Here is a 23,715-nt window from a genome sequence, read left to right as displayed (position 1 = left end):
AATCACTTTTTCCAGGCTGAGGAGCAGGCTGAATATATTCGTTCCCACTCTCGCTTTCTAGATGTGGAACGGGAAAAGCAGAAGATGGAAGTTAATCATAAGCGAGCCAGAATTGAGCTGGAGAAGGCAGCACAGACCAGCTCCTGGAACTATGAGGTTTGTATGGGCTGCTGCAGTGTAAACCTTTCTGGTTTAAAACATTCTTTGTACTTCATATAGTTCTGTGCTACCCTTCTATAGTCGCTCTTTGGTATCATTAGTTCCAAGATTTGTGAGATTTGAATTTACTTTCTCTATTATTAATATAATATGGAGAACGTTTACACGTTCCCCCTGTGACCGGTTTATCCCCAGTCTCAAAGATATGCGAGTTTGTATACTAATTGGCTCTATAAAATTACCCTAATATGTAGGGAGTGGAGGGAAAAGTGGGATAGCATAGAACTAGTGTGAATGGGTGATGAATGGTAGGCGTGGAGCGAAGGGCCTGCTTCCATGCTGCATCTCTAAACTAATAATCTAAAATGTAATTGTTTGCATGACATGGTATGAATTCAATCAATTTTGAGCTATTGTAAATCTTCATATTAACCATATAACAATTACAGCACGGAAACAGGCCATCTCGACCCTTCTAGTCCGTGCCGAACACGTATTCTCCCCTAGTCCCATATACCTGCGCTCAGACCATAACCCTCCATTCCTTTCCCGTCCGTATAACTATCCAATTTATTTTTAAATGATAAAAATGAACCTGCCTCCACCACCTTCACTGGAAGCTCATTCCACACAGCCACCACTCTCTGAGTAAAGAAGTTCCCCCTCAAGTTACCCCTAAACTTCAGTCCCTTAATTCTCAAGTCGTGTCCCCTTGTTTGAATCTTCCCTACTTTCAGTGGGAAAAGCTTATCCACGTCAACTCTGTCTATCCCTCACATCATTTTAAAGACCTCTATCAAGTCCCCCCTTAACCTTCTGCGCTCCAAAGAATAAAGCCCTAACTTGTTCAACCTTTCTCTGTAACTTAGTTGCTGAAACCCAGGCAACTTTCAAGTAAATCTCCTCTGTACTCTCTCTATTTTGTTGACATCCTTCCTATAATTAGGCGACCAAAATTGTACACCATACTCCAGAATTGGCCTCACCAATGCCTTGTACAATTTTAACATTACATCCCAACTTCTATACTCAATGCTGTGATTTATAAAGGCCAGCACAACAAAAGCTTTCTTTACCACCCTATCTACATGAGATTCCACTTTCAGGGAACTGTGCACAGTTATTCCCAGATCCCTCTGTTCACCTGCATTCTTCAATTCCCTACCATTTACCATGTACGTCATATTTTGATTTGTCCTGCCAAGATGTAGCACCTCACACTTATCAGCATTAAACTCCATCTACCATCTTTCAGCCCACTCTTCCAACTGGCATACATCTCTCTGTAGACTTTGAAAATCTACTTCATTATCCACAACCCCACCTATCTTAGTATCATCTGCATACTTACTAATCCAATTTACCACACCATCATCCAGATATTGTGACTTAATATTTTCCGTGACTGATTTGTTGTGATTTATTTCTTTGATATCTTTTCCTCTCCCAATGCAGCGGGAGGCAGATCGAAACCAGGAGCTGGTTACCCAAATTAAACAACTGCAGGAAAAGGAAGCAGAGGCTGAGGCAAAGCTGAAGGATCAGATTAATGTGAAAAAATCATTGAAAGAGGATCTTGTGGTCCAGAATAAGAAGTTACAAGAAAGGGAAGATAAACTTGCTGAAGCCAATCTGGTAAACTGATTTTGCAACAAAGATGGAACATGACTATCTTTTAGACTGCATAAAACTTAATTTGTTTATTCAGATTCCCAATTGGAATATTTACTTCTCACTTCTCACTTTCTCTGCTAACATGTATCTGTTAATAGTAGGTAGGAGCCATGGATTAATAACTCCAAAGTGGCATTGCATGTTGATGGGGTGAGCAAGAAGGCTTTCAGCACATCAGTCGGGGTTGGGATGTTATGATACAATTGTACAAGACCACATTTGGAGTATTTTATTCAGTTTTTCTCACCCTGGTATAGGAATGGTATTGTTAAGCTGGAAAGACTGCAGAGAAGATTTACGAGGATGTTGTCAGGACTTGAAGGCCTGAGCTATATGGAGAGTTGGACAGGCTAGGACTGTTACTTGGAGTCAGGAGGATGAGGTGTGATCTTATAGAGGTGTATAGTAACATTATGAGGGGAATAGATACAAAATGCTAAAGTAACCCAGGGGAACAGGCATTGTCACTGGATAGAAGGAATGAGTTGCGTTTCCTTTATCCAGAGATGCTGCTTGTCTCGCTGAGTTACTCCATTTTGTTTCTATCTTTGGCATCTGCAGTTCCTTCCTACCCTTGAGGGAATTAGATAGGGTAGATGCACAGAGTCTTTTATCCAGAGTAGGCGAATCAAGAACCAGAGGACATCAATTTGCAGTGAGGGGAAAAATTAACAAGAATCTGAGGGACAACTTGTTCACAGAGTTTAGACGGTATATGGAATGAGCTGCCAGAGAAGTTGAGGCAGATATTAAAACAATATTTAAAATACATTTGGACAGGTATTTGTATAGGACGGGCTTAAAGGGATATGGGCCACCTGTGGGCTGATGGGCATGTGTAGACGGGGCATCTTGATTGGCACGGGCAAATTGGGCCGAAGGACGTGTTTGCCTTCTGTATGATTCGATGACGTGATCCTAGAATCTTTTGTCCTGGAAAGTGCTTTTCTAGTACAGTTTTTTTTTTTTATAAGACAAGGATTCGGAATTGACTGTGGAAGGGTCTCAACCCGAAAGATCACCTATTCCTTTTATACAATGATGCTGTCGGACCCGCTGAGTTACTCCAGCTTTTTGTGTCTATCTTCGGTTTAAACCAGCATCTTCATATTCATTATGAGGATCTTTCATGGCAGAAATCCTGTAGGAGTGTAATACAAGAAACATGTGAGAACTCTTCTTACAGGAAGGGAATGTACAATTAACAACATTTTCTCTGCATTGATGCATCAGTCAATTCATCTGTAACTATTCAGTTCTTGAAATTTCCAATACCAAATGAAATTCTGTATGAGTTTTTATTTTAACCGGTTCTTATAATGTTTTAATTAAGAACGTAAACTTAATTAGCTCAACCGGCGCAGCTGTAGTTTACTGCCTTACAGCGCCAAAGACCCAGGTTCGATCCTGACTATGGGTGTTGTCTTTACGAGTTGGTACATTCTCCCTGTGACCTGCATGAGTTTTCTCCTACATGTTTGGTCTCCTCCCACACTCCAAAGACGTACAGGTTTGTAGGTTAATTTCTCTTGTCCCTAATTTGTCGCCTAGTGTGTGTAGGATAGTGTTATGTTTCCACGCTGTATCTCAAAACTAAAAACTAAGCAATAATCATGCAATTTTGACATGTGCCTCCATATGTAATGCAATAATACTGGCACATCATGACAATTGCTTTTTCTGAAGTTAGATATTTGAACAGAGTTAGAATACTGAGCATATAGTTTTGTGTTTGGGACTGGTGTTATTGTTGTTATTGGGAAGTCGATTTGCCTCCTGGTAGAGGTCGTTCTTCATGTCTGAGCGAAGGTTTTTTGTGTTACTTTACTGGGACAAGATGACACACCAAGCTTTATTTTTCGTCATGATTTCAAATGTATTTCCTATCTGTGTCAGTGAACAGCAGTTGATTTATGGAGCAATAACCATTTCCTTTTTATCTCCCTTATCTCTTTTATAAACTCTAAACTACAAAATGTTAATTAGGCATAGATTAAGGAATCAAGTCTGTACCCAATTGGGTTCATACTGTTTAATATCTTCCTACAGAAATTATTTAAATTGTGTTTTCATTAATTAAGTTGCCACCCTTATTTCTATTTCCCACAATGGGATTTTCTCTGCGGGAATTCCTGCTGTCAAGTGCACTGGCTTGTTTGCTAATGTGTATGCTTTGTGTACTTTTCAAACAAAGCTGACGAATTAGTTTGTTTATTTCTGATTGCTTTTGAATTTCAGCAACTGTTAATCATTTTATCAATCATTTGATGGAACTTGTGTAGTGGTTGAAATTACGGTTCAGAATTGAGCCTCTTGCAAAGGCACAATATTGACGTGGTTAAAGAAATAGACAATATTGGGAGTATAATCTTGCAAATTAAGTTTTGAAAATAAATTATGTTTCTTATGATATTGCTTTCTCTTTATTGTAATGCAGACAATTGAAACTTTGAAGGCCAAGATATCAGAGCAACAACTGAAACATATGACCCAGGAGATGCAGCTGGCGACATTGACCACAGAGCGCCAGGAGCTGCTTGAGCAAGTAGAAATACAGTGCAAGTAGGTCAAAAAAACTTGGGAATCATTGAAATCATTTGGGAACTACATTGTCGTGGTTACTTTCATCCCCTTCTGCCATTTAAAAAAAAAACTTCTTAATGTAAATAGAAGGTAATCATAACTGTTTCTTTGTAACTATATTAATTTTTAATCTCACATTAAGAACTCTTTCTTCCCCCCCCCCTCCCCCATGCTATTTGACAGTATAAATCAATTAAATAAAATGCCCATTCATATTTTTGCCACGATAGCTCCTCACTTAAGGAATGTTGTGGCCAGTTGCACCAAGCGGCGTGTAAGGAGAGTGACTTGAGGTCTTGCTTTAGACTTTTAGTATTTTAGATTTCAGTGAGACAGTGTGGAAACAAGCCATTTGACCCACCAAGTTGGCTGCGACTACACCCCCATGCACTAACAATATCCTACACACTAGGACCAATTTACCCTTTACAGAAGCCAATTAACCTACAAACCTATACATCTTTGGAGTGTGGGAGGAAACCGGAACACCCGATGAAACCCATGCTGTTATAGTGGGAATGTACAAACTCCGTACAGACAGTACTCGTAGTCACGATCAAACCCGGGTCCCTGTTAAGGCAGAAATTCTACCGCTGCGCCACTGTGCTGCCCCAGGCTTGGCTAGATGGTTGATGGATTAATATTTTCTTTATTCCTCTGTTGACACTGCAAAGTGGGAAATGTTTATAGCCTTAATTAGAAACATTCTGGAAGTTGATAAGGAAAGGAAATGGTTTCATGGGACATCCTTAGAGATTGCTGCTGTGATTCCTCCCAATTTTTCTCTTCTCAGTCTATTTTCAAGAAGGCTAATTCTTGTTTTGGTTCCATAAACAGGAAGTGGCAAGATGCTGTGCACAATATTCAAGAACTGGATGCAGGGCAAGTGGCCAATGCTGGCAATGAACAGAGATTGAAGGTGAACCATGCTCGTTCCAGATTGTCTACTCTGAGAAATAAACAGTTTGTATGTTTCATTAAAAACGATGAGGACTGGCCATCAACTGAGTTTCCAGAAATATGATATGACAGAGGAGTTCTAGACTTTGTGGAGGTTTCAGATGGGATTATTGCAATTAAAATTGACTGCCTAACACATTAGCCAAATGCGCAGTGTTTCAGTTATCATTAATTTTTACCCATCTGGGTTCCTGGCCAGTTGGGCTCAGCGCCATGATTGGCAGAAGGGAAATTGTCCAAAATTTGTCATCTACTGACTAATGCTGAAAATAAGTTAGAAATTTAACATTAAAATACAAGCAAGAAAACACTCAGATGCAATAATCATTCACACATTTTAATATTAAGGCATACTATCTTCTTCATTTATTAGAAAATAAGGTAAAAATTAGAATCTGGTTCTACAGTAAAATCCATAGCTGATCTATCTCATCCACTCTCCTGCTCAGACCCCTCCTATGTACCTTGATGTAACCATGGTAGACACAAAATGCTGGAGTAACTCAGAGGGACAGGCAGCATCTCTAGAGAAGGAATGGGTGACTTTTCGGGCTCTTGCTGGAGTAACTCAGCGGGACAGGCAGCATCACAGGAGAGAAAGAAATGGTGACGTTTTGGTTTGAGACCCTTCTTCAGACCATGATTCCACCTATGTCTAAGAAGTATTTGATAATTGGTTTTGGGTCTCTGCAGTCATAGTCAAAGTCATAGAGCATGGAAACAATCATATTCTGAACAGACCAGAATACCCAACTAAGTTAGTTTTATTTTTACACGTTTGAACCACCTCTGAACATTTCCCAGCCATGTATCCGTCCATATGTCTTTTAAATGTTTTATTGTACCTGACTCAACTACTTCCTCTGGCAACTTGTTCTGTATAGGCAGCACCTGTTGTATTTTGCACTCGTTGTAGAATTAATTGGGATAATTCTCAATAATACAAAGAGAAGAGAGAGAACACAGAAATCAATAACAATAAATAAATACTTTCAAACCCCAATTATTTGTCCTTCTATATTTAGGATTTGGAGAATAAATTCAGCCAACAGGAACAGGATTCTGTAATAGTAAAGAATATGCGGTCAGAATTGGCTCGAGTTCCTGAGCTGGAGAAAGAACTACGACAGCTGAAGGAGAAAAATGAGTATTTCAGGTAGGATGTTATCCAAACCTTGCAAAGATTACTTGATTAAATTACTATTGTGAAACCGGTCCACAGAATATGCATTATCTATCTATATTTAAAACTCTGTGTGTGTCTGGCTGTGTGTGTTTCTGACTTGTGGCTGCCAGCCTTTGATTCGTTGCCATGACAACACCCGACCCACAAACACCCTGATTTTTTCCATTTCAGTAGAGATTTCACTTTTCATTACAAGTATCCACTCATTAAATTTCGTCATGTTTATGTACACATTTTAAATAAAATCCTTCTCCCCCCCCACTCACTCATTTGGTCGCCTCCTGCTGGCCAGCGACCATAACGGCTGCTGGCGCCCGCATCTCGCCTCAAAGACGCCATTTAAAAACAGCCGCACTGCTGATTCCTGAGCCGCTTGAGTTGGAGAACCACGTCTCCCGTGGGGGCTACAGGTAGGGAACGGCTGCGTCCGGGGAGCAGACCCAACGGGTCTGCACTTGGTCTAGTTTCTTTATAAAATTGTGGTACAAAATAAAAATACAGTAAACTTTAAGGGCAGCTGGAATTAAAACAGCAGGGAAACGACCATTAAGCCCACCATGTTCATGCGAACCACGATGCACTATCCATAGTGATGCTATCATCCAACACTTACCCCGTAGCATTCAATGTCCAGATGATTCAAATGCTTGTTTTGACACCTTTTTAATGCTGTCAGTGATTCTGCTCTCACTACTTTCTTAGGCAGTGCATTCCAGATACTCACCACTCTCATGGTAAGAAGGGTCCTCATATCCCCTCAAAATACCCCTTACCGTAAATCTGTGTCCTTGAGATTTATTCACCTCTGATAAGAGGAAAAGGCTCCTGCAATTTATTTGTACCCCTCATAATTTTATATTCTTTAATTAATCATGTCACCCCTTAATCTCCTCTGCTCCACGGAAAACAGAGTGAACCAATCCAATCTTTCTTCATAATTAATAGTGAATCCCTGCTGCACCTTCTTCAGTGCTAACACATCTTTCCTATAGTGTGGTGTTTAGAAATGTATGCAGTATTCCAGCTGTGGTCTAACAAATGTTTTATAGTGTTAGCACATAACCTCTCTGCTCTTATACTCAATACCCCTGCTTTAAAGGTCATTTTCCCGTATGCCTTGCATTATCTACCTGTGCAGCCACTTTCAGCGATCTTTGAACTCGCACAAGGTCCCTCTGTCCCTCTGTTCCTCAATAATTGCTAGCACCTTAGCATTCATGGTGTATGTCCTAACCTCAATACTCTCAAAATATTTCACCTCGCATTTATCGTAATAAAACTCCATCTGGAGATGCACATGCTTGATCTGAGACAACAAATAAACTGCTTGAGGAACTGAGTCACTCGAGCAGCTTTTTTTAATACTACATCTGCCTTCTCAGTCTATTTCATCAACATACAGTATCAATATCGCCCGATAGTTTACCTTCTACTCTGTCAACAGCTCCACCAATCTGGGAGTACTCTGCAAATGTATTAATTGTGCTACCCACATAATTCACATATATGGTATTGGTTTATTATTGTCATATATACCAAGCCACAGTGGAAAGACTTTGTTTGCGGGCTATTCAGTCAAATCATAGCATATACAAGGACAACAATTAGTGCAATGTGGAAAGCATAACTGGTGTTCAGAAGATAGCCGTGGAGTAAAGATGTAGGAGTGAACCAACTGTGGTGGATGGCAGTAGATCTGTGCCTAAGAGGGTTTTTGGCACACAGGCCTTTATCAGTCAGGGAATTGAGTAAAAAGTTGAGGTGTTATGTTATGTTACAGTCGTACAAGACGTAGCCAAACGTGGATTATTGTGTTCAATTTTGGTCACCCTGCTATAGGAAAGATGCCATTAAGTTGGAAAGGATGCAGACTGCAGAAGATGTTGTTGGGAATCAAGGGCCTGAGCTATAGAGGGATTGAGCAGACCAGGATTTTATTCCTTGGAGCGCAGGATGTTGAGGTGTGATCTTATAGAGATGTATAAAATCATGAGGGTAATAGATAGAGTGAATGCATAATCTTCCCAGGATAGGGAATTAAGAACCTGAATGCACAGGTTTAAGGTGAGACGGGGAGAGACTGGACCGGCGGAGAGACATTCTCGGCAGCTGAGCTGCTGCGTGTGTACAGACCTGCGTTTCATCCGTAGTCAGGATAGTACCCAAGTCTCCGACGCTGCACGCGCTGTTGAATTGCTACTGGACTGTCCCCGTCCCCTCCTGAGTGTCCCATCCCTGTCCTGGGGCGGCCGTGGATGTCCAGAGTGACCCTGGTCTGACTGGACACCGGCCTGGAGCAGTGGCGGCCACTGGTTTACAGCCAGTGTGGAGAAAAGCGCTAATTCCAGCTCAAATCTGCCTATCCCGCCGGATTAATCGACAGCGCTGGACTGATAGGACACGCTTACTGGACTGACAGTAAGCGCTGACTCCAGCTCAACTCTGCCTTTCCTTCTGGGTAACCTTTCTCTTCTTGCATATGGCTTGCACAGCCATAAGTTGTAGGACAACTTGTTTTATTAGATCTTATTTGATTGTGCACACCAGGTTGATTGCATTCATTGTAACAGGGCGGACCATGTGAAGGTTGCATTCTCACACCCCCTGGGTTAACCGATAGCCCTGGACTGACGGGACACCGGCCCGGAGCAGTGGTGGCCCCAGGCTTAAAGCCAACGGGAAGAAGAAGCACTAACTCTAGCTCAACTCTGCTCCAATTCCTGAGGAACCCGTTCTCCGACGGGCCGGGTACCGTCTGCTGCACCTCTCGCCTTATCCAGTGGCTGTCGGTTAACCGCCTCGGTGCTGGCGAAAGCCGAGCACCAGTCATCAACGGGGACACACACAAAATGCTGCAGTAACTCAGCTGGACAGGCAGCATTTTTGGAGAAAAGGAATAGGTGACATTTCGGGTCGAGACCCTTCTCCAGAGATGTTGCCTGACTCGCTGAGTTACTACAGCATTTTGTGTGTATCCCCGTTAATGACTGGTGCTCAGCTTTCGCCAGCACCGAGGGGGTTAACTGACAGCCACTGGATAAGGCGAGAGGTGCAGCTGATGGTCCCCGGCCCGTCGGGGAACGGGTTCCTCGGGAGTTGGAGCAGAGTTGAGCTGGAGTTAGCGCTTCTTCTCCGCGCTGACTGTAAACCTGGGGCCGCCACTGCTCCAGGCCAGTGCCCCGTCAGTCCAGGGACATCCTGGACATCTCCGGCCGCCCCCGGACAGGGATGGGACATTCGGGAGGGGATGGGGATGGTCCAGTAGCAATTCAATAGTGCTTGCAGCGCCGTAGACCCGGGTTAGATCCTGACTACGGATAAAACGCAGGTCTGTGTACATGCAGTAGCTCAGCTGCTGAGAACGTTTATCTCGAGTGACCTAAGATCTGGGCTGAAATATCAAACTCGCTTATTCCATGCAGACCACATCTATTGGAATGACGTCGTCCATGCACTTTGTTACCTCCTCAAAAAAATTAATTCAGATTAGTCAGACAGAATCTGTTCTTAAAAAAATCTCTGCTTTTTCAAGTGCTCATTACTCTTGACCTTCATCATATTTTTGGAATAACTTGCTTCCTATTGGTTAAACTCGGGACTGTAACTGCCAGGCTTTTCCCTGTTGCTGTTTTTAAAAGGGAGAGCCGATTTGGTGTATTCTGGTCATTTGGTACCTGTGGCCAGCGAAGATGAGAATGAAATGAGAGTTGATGAGAATCTTGGTTGAATTAATAGGATTGAAATGCATGAGTGATTGATTGTCATCTTGGACTCAGTGGATTGAAGAGCTTGATTTCATGGATACGTGACTCTGTAACATGCCAAATATGAACTAATCTTTCTTCTTTAAACAGAGAAATGGAAGATAACTATTCGCTTCATAAGGAAGAAATGGAAAGTCTCCGCAAAAAATGTGAACGTCTTGAGAAGTTAAAGGGAGAGAATGTTACTTTGGAATTGGAGAAAGAGGTTGGTTGGTTTTACAAAAATGTATGCTTTTCTTCTGGATAAAAACAAGATTGCATTTCTTGGACAGAATCTCCTGCTTACTGGTGGCTCTGGTGAGTTTGAATGCAAGACAAGGGTGGCAAAATAAATCAACTGATAATCAGTCGCTTTTTAACATGCATAATATCTGTGATGAATATTCAGATAAAATCACAATCAGTAGCATCTATATAGTACCTGTAATGTAAGAGCATTTAATTGTATTATTAAGCCTTTAATAGTAGATTTGGGTGGTGGTTATCTGGAAAGAGCAACCACAAGAGGTTGTAGAGGCAGGTTCCGATCACAGCATTTGAACGGCATTTAGGCAGATAATTTGATAGGAAAAGAGTAGGAGGTTACTAGTTAAATGGGAGCAAATAGGATCAACGTAGGTTGACATCCTGAACAACATGGAATAGGAGGGTCTAAATGGCACTTTCTGTGCTGCACAATCCCATCATTCGATTTTTGAAACAACTGCACATGACATGGTATCAGTTCACTGAATCAAAGACTTGGGCATTAAGGTAGGTTTTAAGGATTATTAAGAGAGGCGAAGCGAATCTGCGACAGGTTCCCCAAACCTATGAATATTCTGTATTTAATCTATTTTAATTTGTAGATATCTTACCAAATGTTTTTAGGTAATATTGCATACTTTTTTTTAATCTTAGAAATTATTGTCAAAATTGCAAAGTTGGGAAAATGTGGAACAAACTTCAGGACTAAATATCCGGTAAGATTCTGCAAATAAGGAATGTTTTTGATAAAATACAGCAAAGAGCATTTGTACATTTTCTTTAATCGATTGTTTAATTATATTTCTCTAATATAGCACAGGAATAGGCTCTTCCACCCACTGTGTTCATGCTGAACATGATGGCAAATTAAAATTATCTCCTGCACATGATCTGTGTACCCTCATTTCCTCGCATACCCATATGCTTATTCAAAAGCTTGTTAGGTGCGACTATTATATCTACCTCCTCCTCCACCATGCATTGAAATGTGTTCCAGGCACCCACTGCTTTGTGTTAAAATAAAATTTCCCCAGTACATTTCCTTTAATCTTTGCCCCTCTCACCTTAAAGCTATGCCCTCTAATCTATAACATTTTCACCATGAGTAAAAGGTTTTGATTGCCTTATCTATGTCTCTTATAATTTGATATCAGGCCTCCCTTCAATCTTAAATACTCCAGAGAAAGCCATCCAAGTTTATCTTGCCTCTACTTATAACTAATACCCTCTAATTCAGGCAGCATTCTGATAAACCTCTTCTCCACCCTCCAAAAATTCCTAGCCTTCCTGTATTGGGGCAATGAAAACTGCAAGTAGATACTGCTGAAGAATGTTTACAGTACACTTGCCTTCATCGGTTGGGGTATTGTTGAGTACGAGTACTCCAAATGTTCCGTCTACCTCGAATCATCCACAAACTTGGCCACAAAACTATCAATTCCATCATCCAAATCCACATACGATAGATTTCCCAACATAGATACCTGAGGAATTCCCCTGGTCACTGACCTCCAGCCATAATAACGCTTCTACCACAACCCTCTGTCTTCTCGGAGTTAACCAGTTCTGAATCCAAAGGACCAAGTCGCCGAGGACCCCATACATCTTAATCTTTTGGATCAGCTTGTACATAAGGGCTTAATGTCTTACTCAAATCCATGGAGATAACATCCACTACTCTACCCTCATCAATCACCTTTGTTACCTCCTAAAAACACTGAAATCAAATTTGTAAGGCCCGACTTGCCACAGAAAAAGCAGTGGTGATTGTCTTTTATCAGCCGATTTTCCTCCAAAAATTGATCTGTAATGGTGTCAAAGATTACAGGAAGAAAACAGGAGAATGAGGCTGAGAGGGATAAATAGATCAGCAATGATCAAATAGTAGTGCAACTTGATGAGCCGAATGGTCTAATTCTGATCCAATATCTATTGATCATGATAAATCCTATCCAGAAGAATCCTCTCCAATAGGTTCCCTATGAATATTCACCTCCCGACTTCATACTAGTTTGTAAGGCTGGGAAGACATTAAAGCAGTGTCCATCACCTCCATTATTTGCCCACAGTTCAACCTTTACTGCTTGGGGATCGTTGATACATTGTAATGCAAATTTAAGATGCTAAGACAATCTGATTATCGAAACTGTCCTATTATGATGGTGTTGCACTTCAGTGAGTTCGGTATTCCGATAAACGCAAGGAATCATGGCATTTGGTATTCCGATAAACGCAAGGAATCATGGGATTTGTCAAAGGTCACTCACGATAAACAACCCCGGCAACTGTGCTGCCGCCTCACCCGCGCCCCATCCGCAGCCGGGATCGAACCCGGGCCTCTGGTGTTGCCTAACTGCCACTGGACCAACCCCGAGCGCCCCATCCCGGTCCGGGGCAGTCGGAGATGCCCGGGGCGACCTCTGATCGCTGGCACACCTGCCCGCTGCAGCGGCAGCCCAGGCCCACAGTCGGCGCAGAGAAGAAGCACCAACCCGCCCGCCGGACATCGACCCGCCGCAGTGGTGGCCCAGGCCCACAGCCAGCGCGGAGAAGAAACGGCAACTCCAGCCCAACTCCGCCCATCCCGCCGGGCCAACCGACAGCCCTGGACCGACGGGGCACCGGCCTGCCGCAGCAGCGGCCCAGGCCCACAGCCAGCGCGGAGAAGAAGCGCCAACTCGGGCTCAACTCTGCCTGTCCCGACGGGTTAACCGACAGCCCTGGACTGATGGGACACTGGCCCGAAGCACTGGAGCTTGCGATTCTTCTCAGCGCCGGCTGCAAGCCCGGGCTTCCATCGTAACAGGCCGGCGCCCTGCCAGTCCAGGGCCGCCGATCAACCCGACGGGACAGGCAGAGCCGAGCCGAGCCGAGCTGGATCCAGCACCTCCTCTCTCCGTGCCGGCTGCAAGCCCGGGCCGCCACTGCAATGGGCCGGCGCTCCGCCAGTCCAGGGCCTCTCCAGCCACCCCCGGACAGGGACGGGACACCCAGGACGGGGACGGCCCTGCAACAACTCAACAGCGCCTGCAGCGCCGGAGACCCGGGCCCGATCCCGACCACGGATGAAATGCAGGTCTGCACCCACGCAGCAGCACAGCCGCTGAGAATGTTTATCACGAGTGACCCACGACCTGGGCATGCGCAGTCGGAATACCAAACTCGCTTATCAACATAACTCCTAAGTGGCCCCAAGTGACATTATCAACCAAAAAGCAAAAGCAAATTAGTAACAGAAAATGTTAAACAGGCTTGTCAGCCTCTGAAATAAGGATGGAGGTTTTCCAAGTGGTTTGTTCCATCAGTTCTTGGCAAATGTCATTGTTTTAGGTGAATCAACTTTGTCTGTCGGCTGTCGGACATGCTGTTCGCATTATTTCCATTATTTGTTATTTCCCATTTTAACTTCTCACGATGTTAATTTATCAACTGTTTTCACGAGAGTGAATCTGACCCACCTTTGTCTGCGACTTTGATGGAATTTATACTAAGGTATTGAAGCTAGTGATTCAAATCACAAAGTTGTCAATAAATAATTAGATTATTTAATTTTTTTTGCAATGAAAGAACATTATTAACAGCTAACTGTTGTGATGATAATCTTGGAAATAGCCCTATTAAAAACACGAGTTGGAAAGTATTGTGTGCTCCCAGGAAGCAATACTGCAGTTTGCCACAAAGTAGTGAGTGATAGAGAGAATTATGTGATTTGTGAATTAAATATTCAAATGGGACTTCTCATCAAAAAAATGGGAAGAAAATTTGATGCATTTGGAGAAAGGGCTAAATTCCATTGTTACTGAGCAACCTTGAGACGTTTGTAGGATACTTTCATATGACAGATTACATTTGAGTGTGGGTATAATATTTTCATTCTACTCTTATGAGTACCACCTGAGCAGTAAATGCTTCATATATTATAAATGTTAATACAACTTTGTTCAGTGAGTGAGAGATTCTTTAAATGAGTTAACCAATCTGAATGTAATACTTTCTCATCTGTAAAGCACCCTAAGTCTGTCATTTGTTGCTTAAGTGAATATAAGTATAGTTTTGAGGTCTGGCTGAAGTGTCTTAAGAAATCAGGATTTGAAATTGATACTTCATAGAGGGTTCAAATAGTATCTAAGATTTTATCCATTTTGAGCAATTCCTAGAATTTCCACTTTTTAATTTCCACCTTTTAAACTTGTGCGTAGCTTGTATGCTTTGATGTTGAAATAGAACACATTTTATTGCCAGTCATCATTTACAGCTTTCTTCTGAAACACCTCAATGATTAAACAATAGAATAAGAAGGGCCATTCAACCGCTCACGGCTACTCTTCTAATCAGTTAGATCATAGTTGATCTTTTACTCTACAATTGTTTCCTGTACTAATCTTAATATCCAAAAATATGCATTTATGGAGCACCTGATGCAGTTGTGATCAGAATACCACAACAGGAGTGTAAATAGTCAGAATTCTGTACGGTCTGACAAAACGCTGTTAGAGCAGATGATTAACTACTTATCAAATAGGATTTAAGAGGGGGAGAAAGGTACAGAGGTTTTGGCATGGAATCAGAGTTTGGGATAGATTTTGGTGAGAATGTTATGTGTGCTAGATCTACTTCTATCCCAAAAATGAGCAGATAATAATAGTAGGAATCACCTTGGAAAAATCTCAAGTTTTCAACGTTTTGTGAGTTTTCAACATTTTGTGAGAGCGTTTAAAGTGCTCGACATGCTGTGGTGGGTAACATCCCTAAGTTATAAAGGAATAAAATGAAGAGACATTACTGCTTCGAATGCTTACCCAGTGTCCCTGTTGTGTAGTTATCAGATCAGGGTAGATTGTTGTCCCAACTATTTACCTTCCCCAGGGGTTTGGCCTCCAGGTTCATACTTGAAATGTGACCATCAGGGACTGACAGCAAACTGGAATTTCGAAGGACTGCCAGCGCATTGGAACTACACTTTATTAAGAAAAGGGAAAATTAAAAGGCAAATGTTGGAGGAAGATGAGAGGACACTTAACTGCTTTTAAATGGACAACTTGGCTGCAGGCATTGACATGCCTTTGTGAAAACCTGAGGAGCTTTTATTTGAATTTTTGCAAATACTGGAATTTTTTAACAACTTTTGTTGAAGATTGACATTTAGAAAACTAATGTTGATCCAAAACCTGAGATCCGTGAGCCCATGGCCCTGTGCAGGTTTCAGAAGGGAGTATCTACAATTCTTGGAGCAAATAATCTTATTTTCCACAAAATTACAGTCATTTGTCAGATGTATTCCCTAAACAAATTCTGTACTGAAACATTAGCACATGATATGTGATACATGGTACATGATATATGATCTGTGACTGGGAATACTTCCCGTGGGTTAGGACTGGATGTGTTGTGATTGATGCTTGTATGCTTTGGTCCTAAAATTGAATAACATTTGTTATAAACATGCAGTACCTCCTTTAAGCAGACATGAAGGTTATTTTTTTTGAGTATGTTAATGGAAAGGGTTACCTAGAAGAACTGATGATGTAGAAATATGCCTCGGAGTACAGTTGGACTATCTGGCTATTTGAAGAATCACATGCAACCAGAATTTCTCATAGCACAGAAATGGCTGAGTTGGAGTTCAGGTGAAAAAGAACACATGAAAATAGCTCTGAAGGAGTTTGGTGATCAAACTAAGAGGTTTCTTGGGAAGTCTTAGTTGCTAATAGAGAAAAAAAAAAAGATTTGTAGAATGACGTTCATGGTCTCAGCATACCCTGGATTTCTGCAATGTGGATAGTGGTATAATGTCAGAAATGACAGCAGTTAAAGGCATTTCATGATCCATATAAACTACAATGCGATAAGGATGGAGGGAATAGAGGGGAAATTAGTGTTTTATCGTACAGGACACAGTGCTTGTAGGGGATGATGGAAATAATGGCTATCCTGGGGAGGACTTGGATGGCAGAGTTCTGAAATAATTAAAAGACATGCAAGACCACAGGTGGGCAGTGCATTTTCGAAGAATATAAGACGATGAACATGTGCTTGAAAGTTATATGTAGCAGAAAAAGTGAAGGTAGGTTACGTGTGCTTCAAGTGACTTTGTAATAAGCAGGAATGAGATGTGGAAAGCAAATGGTTTGGGTTCTCACTTTTATCAGCAATTCAATTAGTATGTTGTATTCATTTGCTGCAGCAGAGGGCAATGTTGTCATTACAGCAGGATGTGTGTACTAGCAGCCGTTTGGCTTTAGAGACTTCACTATCAAAAAAAATAACTGTCTCACAATGATTTTAACATGCACACTATTTTTGTTATTGCCTAACTAATAGATAGCATATGTGCAAAGTGCAATTTACTTTCATTTAAATTAATTTAAACTTTGCATTGCATTTATAACTGAATATGTTAAATTGAGAGAACCTGGGACATTCGTATGGTTATGAATGCCCTCACTGATCATTTTGCATTTTCATCAGTGGTGATAGAATAAATATCTTTACTATTAGGCTGTGATATGTGTTTTTTTAGTTGAAGACTTGGCTTGGGTGGAGTTCCTTTTGATCACTTTCTATGGAAAGTTTGGGAGAGTTATTTAAGGTTTTAGCCAGCTGTGTGAGATTCATGACTCGTAAGCCAATGTCACTTGCAAGTGTTTTGGTCCAAAGTTCCTTTGTAACTTTGTAAAATATTATCAATTTTTATTTCATATGATTAATATGGAGAGAGAAGGAGTGCGCATGGAGAACAATGATTGGAATTGAATTGATGTGGCTCGACTTGTTTAATTGTAGATGGTTTTTTTAATCCTTAAAGCTTTGTCTAGATGTGTAGTTACTAAATGATGGGGCTTGGAGTTAGGTTAGCCTCTGCGTGGATCTGATGGATGGGTGACATTTCGGGCCGAGACCCTTCTTAAGACTGTTTAGGGATAAGGGAAACGAGAGATATATACGGTGATGTGGAGAGAGAAAGAACAATGAATTAAAGATATGCAAAAAAGTAAAGATTATAAAGGAAACGGGCCATTGTAAGCTGTTTGTAGGGTGAAAATGAGAAGCTAGTGCGACTTATCCCTAATCAGTCTGAAGAAGGGTCTCGACCTGAAACGTCACCCATTCCTTCTCTCCAGAGATGCTGCCTGTCCCGCTGAGTTACTTCAGCTAGCGAGTGGGGGAGTGATAGAGAGAGAGAGAGTGAGAGAGAGAGAGGGAATGCCGGGGCTACCTGAAGTGAGATAAATCAATATTAATACCACAGGGCTGTAAGCTGCCCAAGCAAAATATGAGATGCTGTTCCTCCAATTTGCGTTTAGCCTCACTCTGACAATGGAGGAGACCGAGGACAGAAAGGTCTGTGTAGGAATGGGAAGGAGAATTAAAGTGTCCAGAAACCAGGAGATCCGGTTGGTTCACACGGGCTGAGCGAAGGTGTTCTGTGAAACGATCGCCCAGTCTGTGTTTGGTCTCACCTATGTATAAGAGTCCACATCTTGAACAGCGGATATAGTAGATGATGTTGGAATAGGTGCAAGTGAACCTCTACCTAATTAAGGATTGTCGGGGTCCCTGGACAGAGTCGAGGGAGGAGGTATAGCGACAGGTGTTGCATCTTCTGCGGTTGCTGGAGAAGGGAAGGGGGAGGGGGGGGGGGGGGTTTAGGTGGGAGGGGATGAGTTAACCCGGAAGTTGCGGAGGGAACGGTGTCTGCGTAAGGCGGAAAGGGGTGCAGATGGGAAAATGTGGCTAGTGGTGGGATATCGTTGGACGTGGCGGAAATTTCAGAGGATTATGTTGAAGTGGCACCAAATGCGGTGAATAAACAGTTGCTTTATTCAGTGAGATAATAGGTTTGAAATATAGTTTGGTCCTCTAACATAATAATATCATTGCTGCTGCAGCTGAGCGAGGGTGTTCTCTCGAGCTCAGCTACCTGCCCACTGGTTGATCGCAAAGTGTGATATGCTTATGTAGCAGGACACTCCTCTTAACCCCATGACATCACGTGACAGCCCTCGTAATCACTGACGAGGGTTCGACCGCAAGTGGTCTGACTATCAGCTGACACCACTATGTGTTGTATGCGACGGCTGATGGGGTGGAAGGTAAGGGCTAGGGGACTCTGTCTGCATTGCGACTAGGGGGATGGGGAGCAAGGGCAAAGCTGCGGGCTTTGGAGGAGACACGAATGAGAGCCTCATATATATTGGGAGAGGGGAATCCCCGTTCATTCACCACCAATCGCCAACTATCTCGATGTGGAGTCTTATACATCGGCAATCGTTTCGCAGAACACCTTCGCTCAGCCCGCGTGAACCAATCTGATCTCCCGCTTGCTGGACACTTTAATTCTTCTTCCCATTCCTACACAGACCTTTCTGTCCTCTGCCTCCTTCATTGTCAGAGTGAGGCTAAACGCAAATTGGAGGAACAGCATCTCATATTTTGCTTGGGCAGCTTACAGCCCTGTGGTATGAATATTGATTTCTCTTATTTCAGGTAGCCCTGGCATTCCCTCTCTCTCTTTATCCCTCCCCCACCCAAGTCGCACTATCTTCTCATTTTCACCCTACAGCCTGTTTCCTTTATCATCGTTACTTTTTTGCATACCTGTCATTCATTGTTCTTTATATCTTCACATCATCGTCTATATCTCTTGTTTCCCTTATCCCTAACCAGTCTGATGAAGGGTCTCGACCTGAAACGTCACCCATTCCTTCTCTCCAGTGATGCAGCCTGTCCCGCTGAATTACTTCAGCTATTTGTGTCTATCTTTGGATCTGATGAATGATGTATAATAGATAAGCAGCAATATCTCAATAACGCTTCAATGTATTTCCGAGATTGATGGATGATGTGTAATATAAGGCTGGAAATTTCCCAGTGAGCTTATTGATATATCTCTAAGTTTGGTGAGTGAGATCTGCTAGTTACTGAGCAGAATTGAATTGGGATTTTACCATTTGCCTCGGTGTAATTGGGGAAACATTTTGTGTATTCTACAGTGCCAGTGGTTTGTGGTTTTTCATGATGAATTTGCAAAAAAAATGATAGCTTTGCTTTGATCTTGGTTTCACCATAGTAATGTTTTCTCTTTTAGCGGTTCTTGTATGACATCATCTAAGAATAGATGGATGGCCTGGCCCCGGACATTGTCAGTACTCCATGCAAGATTTACAGCTCCCTCCTTTTACATTTCCAGTATTTTCTCTAATTCCCTGGATACAAGTTTTTTGTAAAGGAAAGAGTTTGAATCTGTTATCTTTCCTATTTATCATTGCCTTTCCGTCTGTAAATCTTTTTCAACTTCCTTTCATTGCTTCTACCTCCCATGCTTTTAATGTTTTTACAGGTCCACCACTAATTTTCCAGCACCCTTGGGTCCAGAGACTTTCTGGATTATCCGTCTTGCCGGACCAACAGCGGTCACGGCCTTGGGGCGCCGAGATACCGGCGCACAAAGTCAGCCGAGGAAGTTGGCTATTGGAACGGATCTGTCAGCGCAGGTAGCAAATTCGACCTGCTCATTGGCTGTGGTAGTCGGCTATTAAAATCGATCTGCTGGCTCCGGCAGGCGGTAAATTCGACTTTCCGATCGGTGAGGAAGACCCGATGAGGTCGAGTTCGGCCACTTCACCCTGTCAAGGAGCCACATTTTTGTGGGGACTATTGGAGGGGGGGGTGGGGGGGGGTAGAATCAGTGGTGGACTTGTATACATATTGCATGGATGTTAACCCTGGTAAATATAAGGGTATTATAATATAAATATATAAACTTTGCAAATAAATTAAACAATTGAATAATCAAGTATTATAATAGGAACTACAAGCAAATTTGTTGAGTCCTTTTAAAACGCATTTTTAAATTTAGGTGCAGAATGTTGCAGAGTATTTAATAATATTTTATAAATATGGCTTTTTCAACCAACACACATTGTACAAAAGTACTTAAAACTGACAAAATTCCAAAATAGATTTATTTCTCATCAGCACAAATTTGTTAGCGCATGGCTTAAATATGATGTTTAAATGCAACTTGGCAATATCAAGCGCAACAAGTTTTAGTTCAAAACCATCATTTTCATTGACTTTCAGTACCCTTTATCACATTAATTATATACCAACCCTGCTTAGTTGTCCACATTGCTTCATATTGTTCAAAAGTTAACCTCTTATTCTGATTTGGAGGCTATATAAAGAACTGCAGATGCTGGAATCTTGGCCAAAAAACACAAAAGTGCTGGAGGAACTCAGTGGGACAGGCAATGCCTGTGGAGTGAATGGGCAGGTGACATTTTGGGATGGAACCCTTCTTCAGACTGATTTAGTAAGGGCAAGAGAGTTGGGAAAGAAAGATGGAGGAGGGCGAAGTCTTGAAGTGATATAGAGTAATACATCATCTGCATATAATGATATTTTATTATTGGAGTATTTAGTGTTGTAGCCGTGAATATTCGGTTGTACTCTTATACTTTCCGCCAAAGGTTCAATCGCAAGGGCAAATAACAAGGATGATAATGCACATCCCTGTCTATTGCCCCTGGATAGCTGAAATTTAGGTGAGAGTACATGATTAGTTAGTATTCTGGCGGTCGGCTTGTCATATAGCAGTTTTATCCATGAAATAAAATTTTCTCCCAAATGGAATTTTTGCAATACTGTAAAAAGATATTTCCATTCGACTTGGTCAAATGTATTTTCTGCGTCTAACGAAATAATTGATAAGTCTTTTATCGTTCTATGTGAGTACAATATATTAAACAGGCGTCTCAAATTGTTAAACGAGTGTATCTTGGGTATACACCCAGTTTGATCAAAGTGTATTAATTTATTAACGCATTTACTTAATCTTCTTGCCAGGGTTTAAGCTAATATTTTCTGATCTGTATTTAACAGGGCAATTGCTCTGTATGATCCCGGATCTTTCAGATCTTTATCTTTTTTGGGTATAAGTGTGATTGTTGATTCGGCTAAGGTTTGTGGTAACGTCTGTTCTTTAAATGCGTGTGTATAAAGGTTATGTAAACGCGGGGAGATTACCTCGTAAAATCTTTTATAAAATTCATTACTAAACCCGTCTGGGCCTGGTGTTTTGCCATTCTTCAATGAATTGATATTCTCTTCTATTTCTTTAATTGTAATCTGTGCTCCTAATTCATCTCGTTCCGCCGCATTACCTGTCGGAAGATTAAAGTTATCAAGAAAGTTTGTAATTTTCCTCATTTCTGTTGATGTTTTGGATGTATATAAATGTTGATAGAATTGGGGAAATCTTTCGTTAATATCTTTTGGAAGTGTAAACAGTTCACCTTTATCTGATCTGATTTTTTTGAATACTATGATCCCTTCCCACTTTTCTCAACTGACGTGCTAGAATTTTATGTGGTTTGTCGCCGAATTGTCGTCCAAACTGTCCCTAATTTAAAAGAAGGTTCAAAGGTCAGTTTATTGTCACATGTGCCAATTAAGGTACAGTGAAACTTGAATTAGCCCTTATTCTTCAAGAAGCGAGTTAATCCAATTCTGAAGAATACTGCTGATTTGATGTTCACGAGCCTTTCATTTGCTCCTTTATGCTTCCTTTTGGCCTTTCATGGCAGTTTGAATTATTTCCTGCTTGCTTAATTTTTCTCAAAGGCCTGTCTAATTTCATCTTCCTTTGCTTCCTTGTTATTCTTGATCAAATTTTTAACCTCTGTCATCATCACTTAAAGTTTCCTTACCTTGCCACCCTTGCTCCTGAGCTCCATGCTAATAATGTTGTAATTTGCATGGCTCCAAATTTAGTGCTTTTCACCCCCCAAGGCCCAAGCTGTGACTCAGGCTAAAACTTAAGGAGTTGTGATCGCAGTTTCCAAAATGTTTTTCCACTGAACTGCAATCGCCTGGCCAGGCTTCTTTTCTAAATCAAGGTCCAGGACTGCCCCTCCTTCAGTTGGACTATCCACATACTGTTTTAAGAAGCCCTAGTGAATGCACCTTACAATGTCTTGGAGACTAGGCAGAATTTTTTATTTGGATTCATTCTCAGAGAAATTCTCGGAGACATTAGTGAGTGCTCTCAGAATGATTAGAATTCTGAAGGGTGCTCACTGATGTGCGCTCCTGACTGTTTTTCAACTGATTAACAAGAACTCTTGCTCGTATTTGTGTGTATTTAGTTTTCTAACACATGCCGCTTTTTGCATTTCACAAGGAAATTTAACTGTGCAGTTGATTTCAGAAATATCGAACTTGCCTCTCATCAGTACTTAAATAACTTATTTCACTAATAATGGAAAATTGAGACAGGTAGTTTGTAAGTTTAAAAATATACTTTAGACGAATGGACTTCTATATTTGCTGTTGTATTCCTTCGTGACAGTGTTTCTTTTGGCTAGTTGATGCACAGTCTTAAAGGTGTTTAAATACCTTGTGTAGAATGCAGATAAAGTCTGAAAATAATATTTTCTGCTTAAATTGATGTGAAAGCCTCTTTTAAGCATTTAATCCTTCGTGTGATTATGGCCTGCTGTAAATTTTAGATATCCTTGTTTATTTTGTATCCAAGGAAAGTGTGTGTAATTGATTTTTCTAGAGCAAAAACATTGCTTTGTTTGAATTTAACAGTTCTCTGATGCCATTGACACCAGTTATACAGGTTGCTGACAGATGGTGGTTAGGCTAATGTGGAAGGATGTCCACTCCTAACAGGCTGAACAATTGTTTCATTGTGAGATATAATTTGTGTCCATTTGTTGGAAGATCTGCTGAGAATGTTGTCCTGACTCTGAATTTTCAACTGATTAACTGCAAACTTAATAAACATATAATCTTGCCCCTCAAACTTAAGTTTGAGATAATTGATTTAAGGTATATTGAAAGTAATCTGAATTGTAAAGTCATCAAAATCCACCTGTGAAATGTACATATTTTAGTTCTTTAAAGATTGTAAATCTAATGTTCCCTGCTGGAAAAAAGAGATCTTTTATTTTACTTTATTTGTGATAATTAATTTTTGCAAATTTCTAACTTGTATCCGACAGGTGAAATGTCCCAATGCCGTTAAAGATATTGGCAGCCCTTTGCATTGAGATGGCATGTACTAAACTATATTAATGTGTAACACTGATCATTGGTATACTGAGAGCATGTTAATTTTTATGATGTATTTTA

The 23,715-nt window shown here is 41.3% G+C and overlaps 1 protein-coding gene across 3 annotated transcripts in view; it reads left to right on the top strand.

Moving 5' to 3' along the window:
* Positions 1 to 23,715, top strand: part of mad1l1 (mitotic arrest deficient 1 like 1) — a 610,531-nt gene that overhangs the window by 13,054 nt on the left and 573,762 nt on the right. For all 3 annotated transcript variants that reach the window (XM_055651367.1, XM_055651368.1, XM_055651366.1), the window contains exons 3-9: positions 16 to 156; positions 1,615 to 1,794; positions 4,271 to 4,395; positions 5,254 to 5,335; positions 6,402 to 6,532; positions 10,417 to 10,531; positions 11,227 to 11,288. In XM_055651367.1, the coding sequence (XP_055507342.1) occupies positions 16 to 156; positions 1,615 to 1,794; positions 4,271 to 4,395; positions 5,254 to 5,335; positions 6,402 to 6,532; positions 10,417 to 10,531; positions 11,227 to 11,288 (836 nt within the window). The remainder of the gene's footprint in view (positions 1 to 15; positions 157 to 1,614; positions 1,795 to 4,270; positions 4,396 to 5,253; positions 5,336 to 6,401; positions 6,533 to 10,416; positions 10,532 to 11,226; positions 11,289 to 23,715) is intronic.

The sequence above is a fragment of the Leucoraja erinacea genome, chromosome 20, assembly GCF_028641065.1.
Source record: "Leucoraja erinacea ecotype New England chromosome 20, Leri_hhj_1, whole genome shotgun sequence".
Lineage (NCBI taxonomy): Eukaryota > Metazoa > Chordata > Chondrichthyes > Rajiformes > Rajidae > Leucoraja > Leucoraja erinaceus.
Note: the sequence above shows the minus strand (reverse complement) of the source record. Positions and strands in the feature narration are given on the sequence as shown.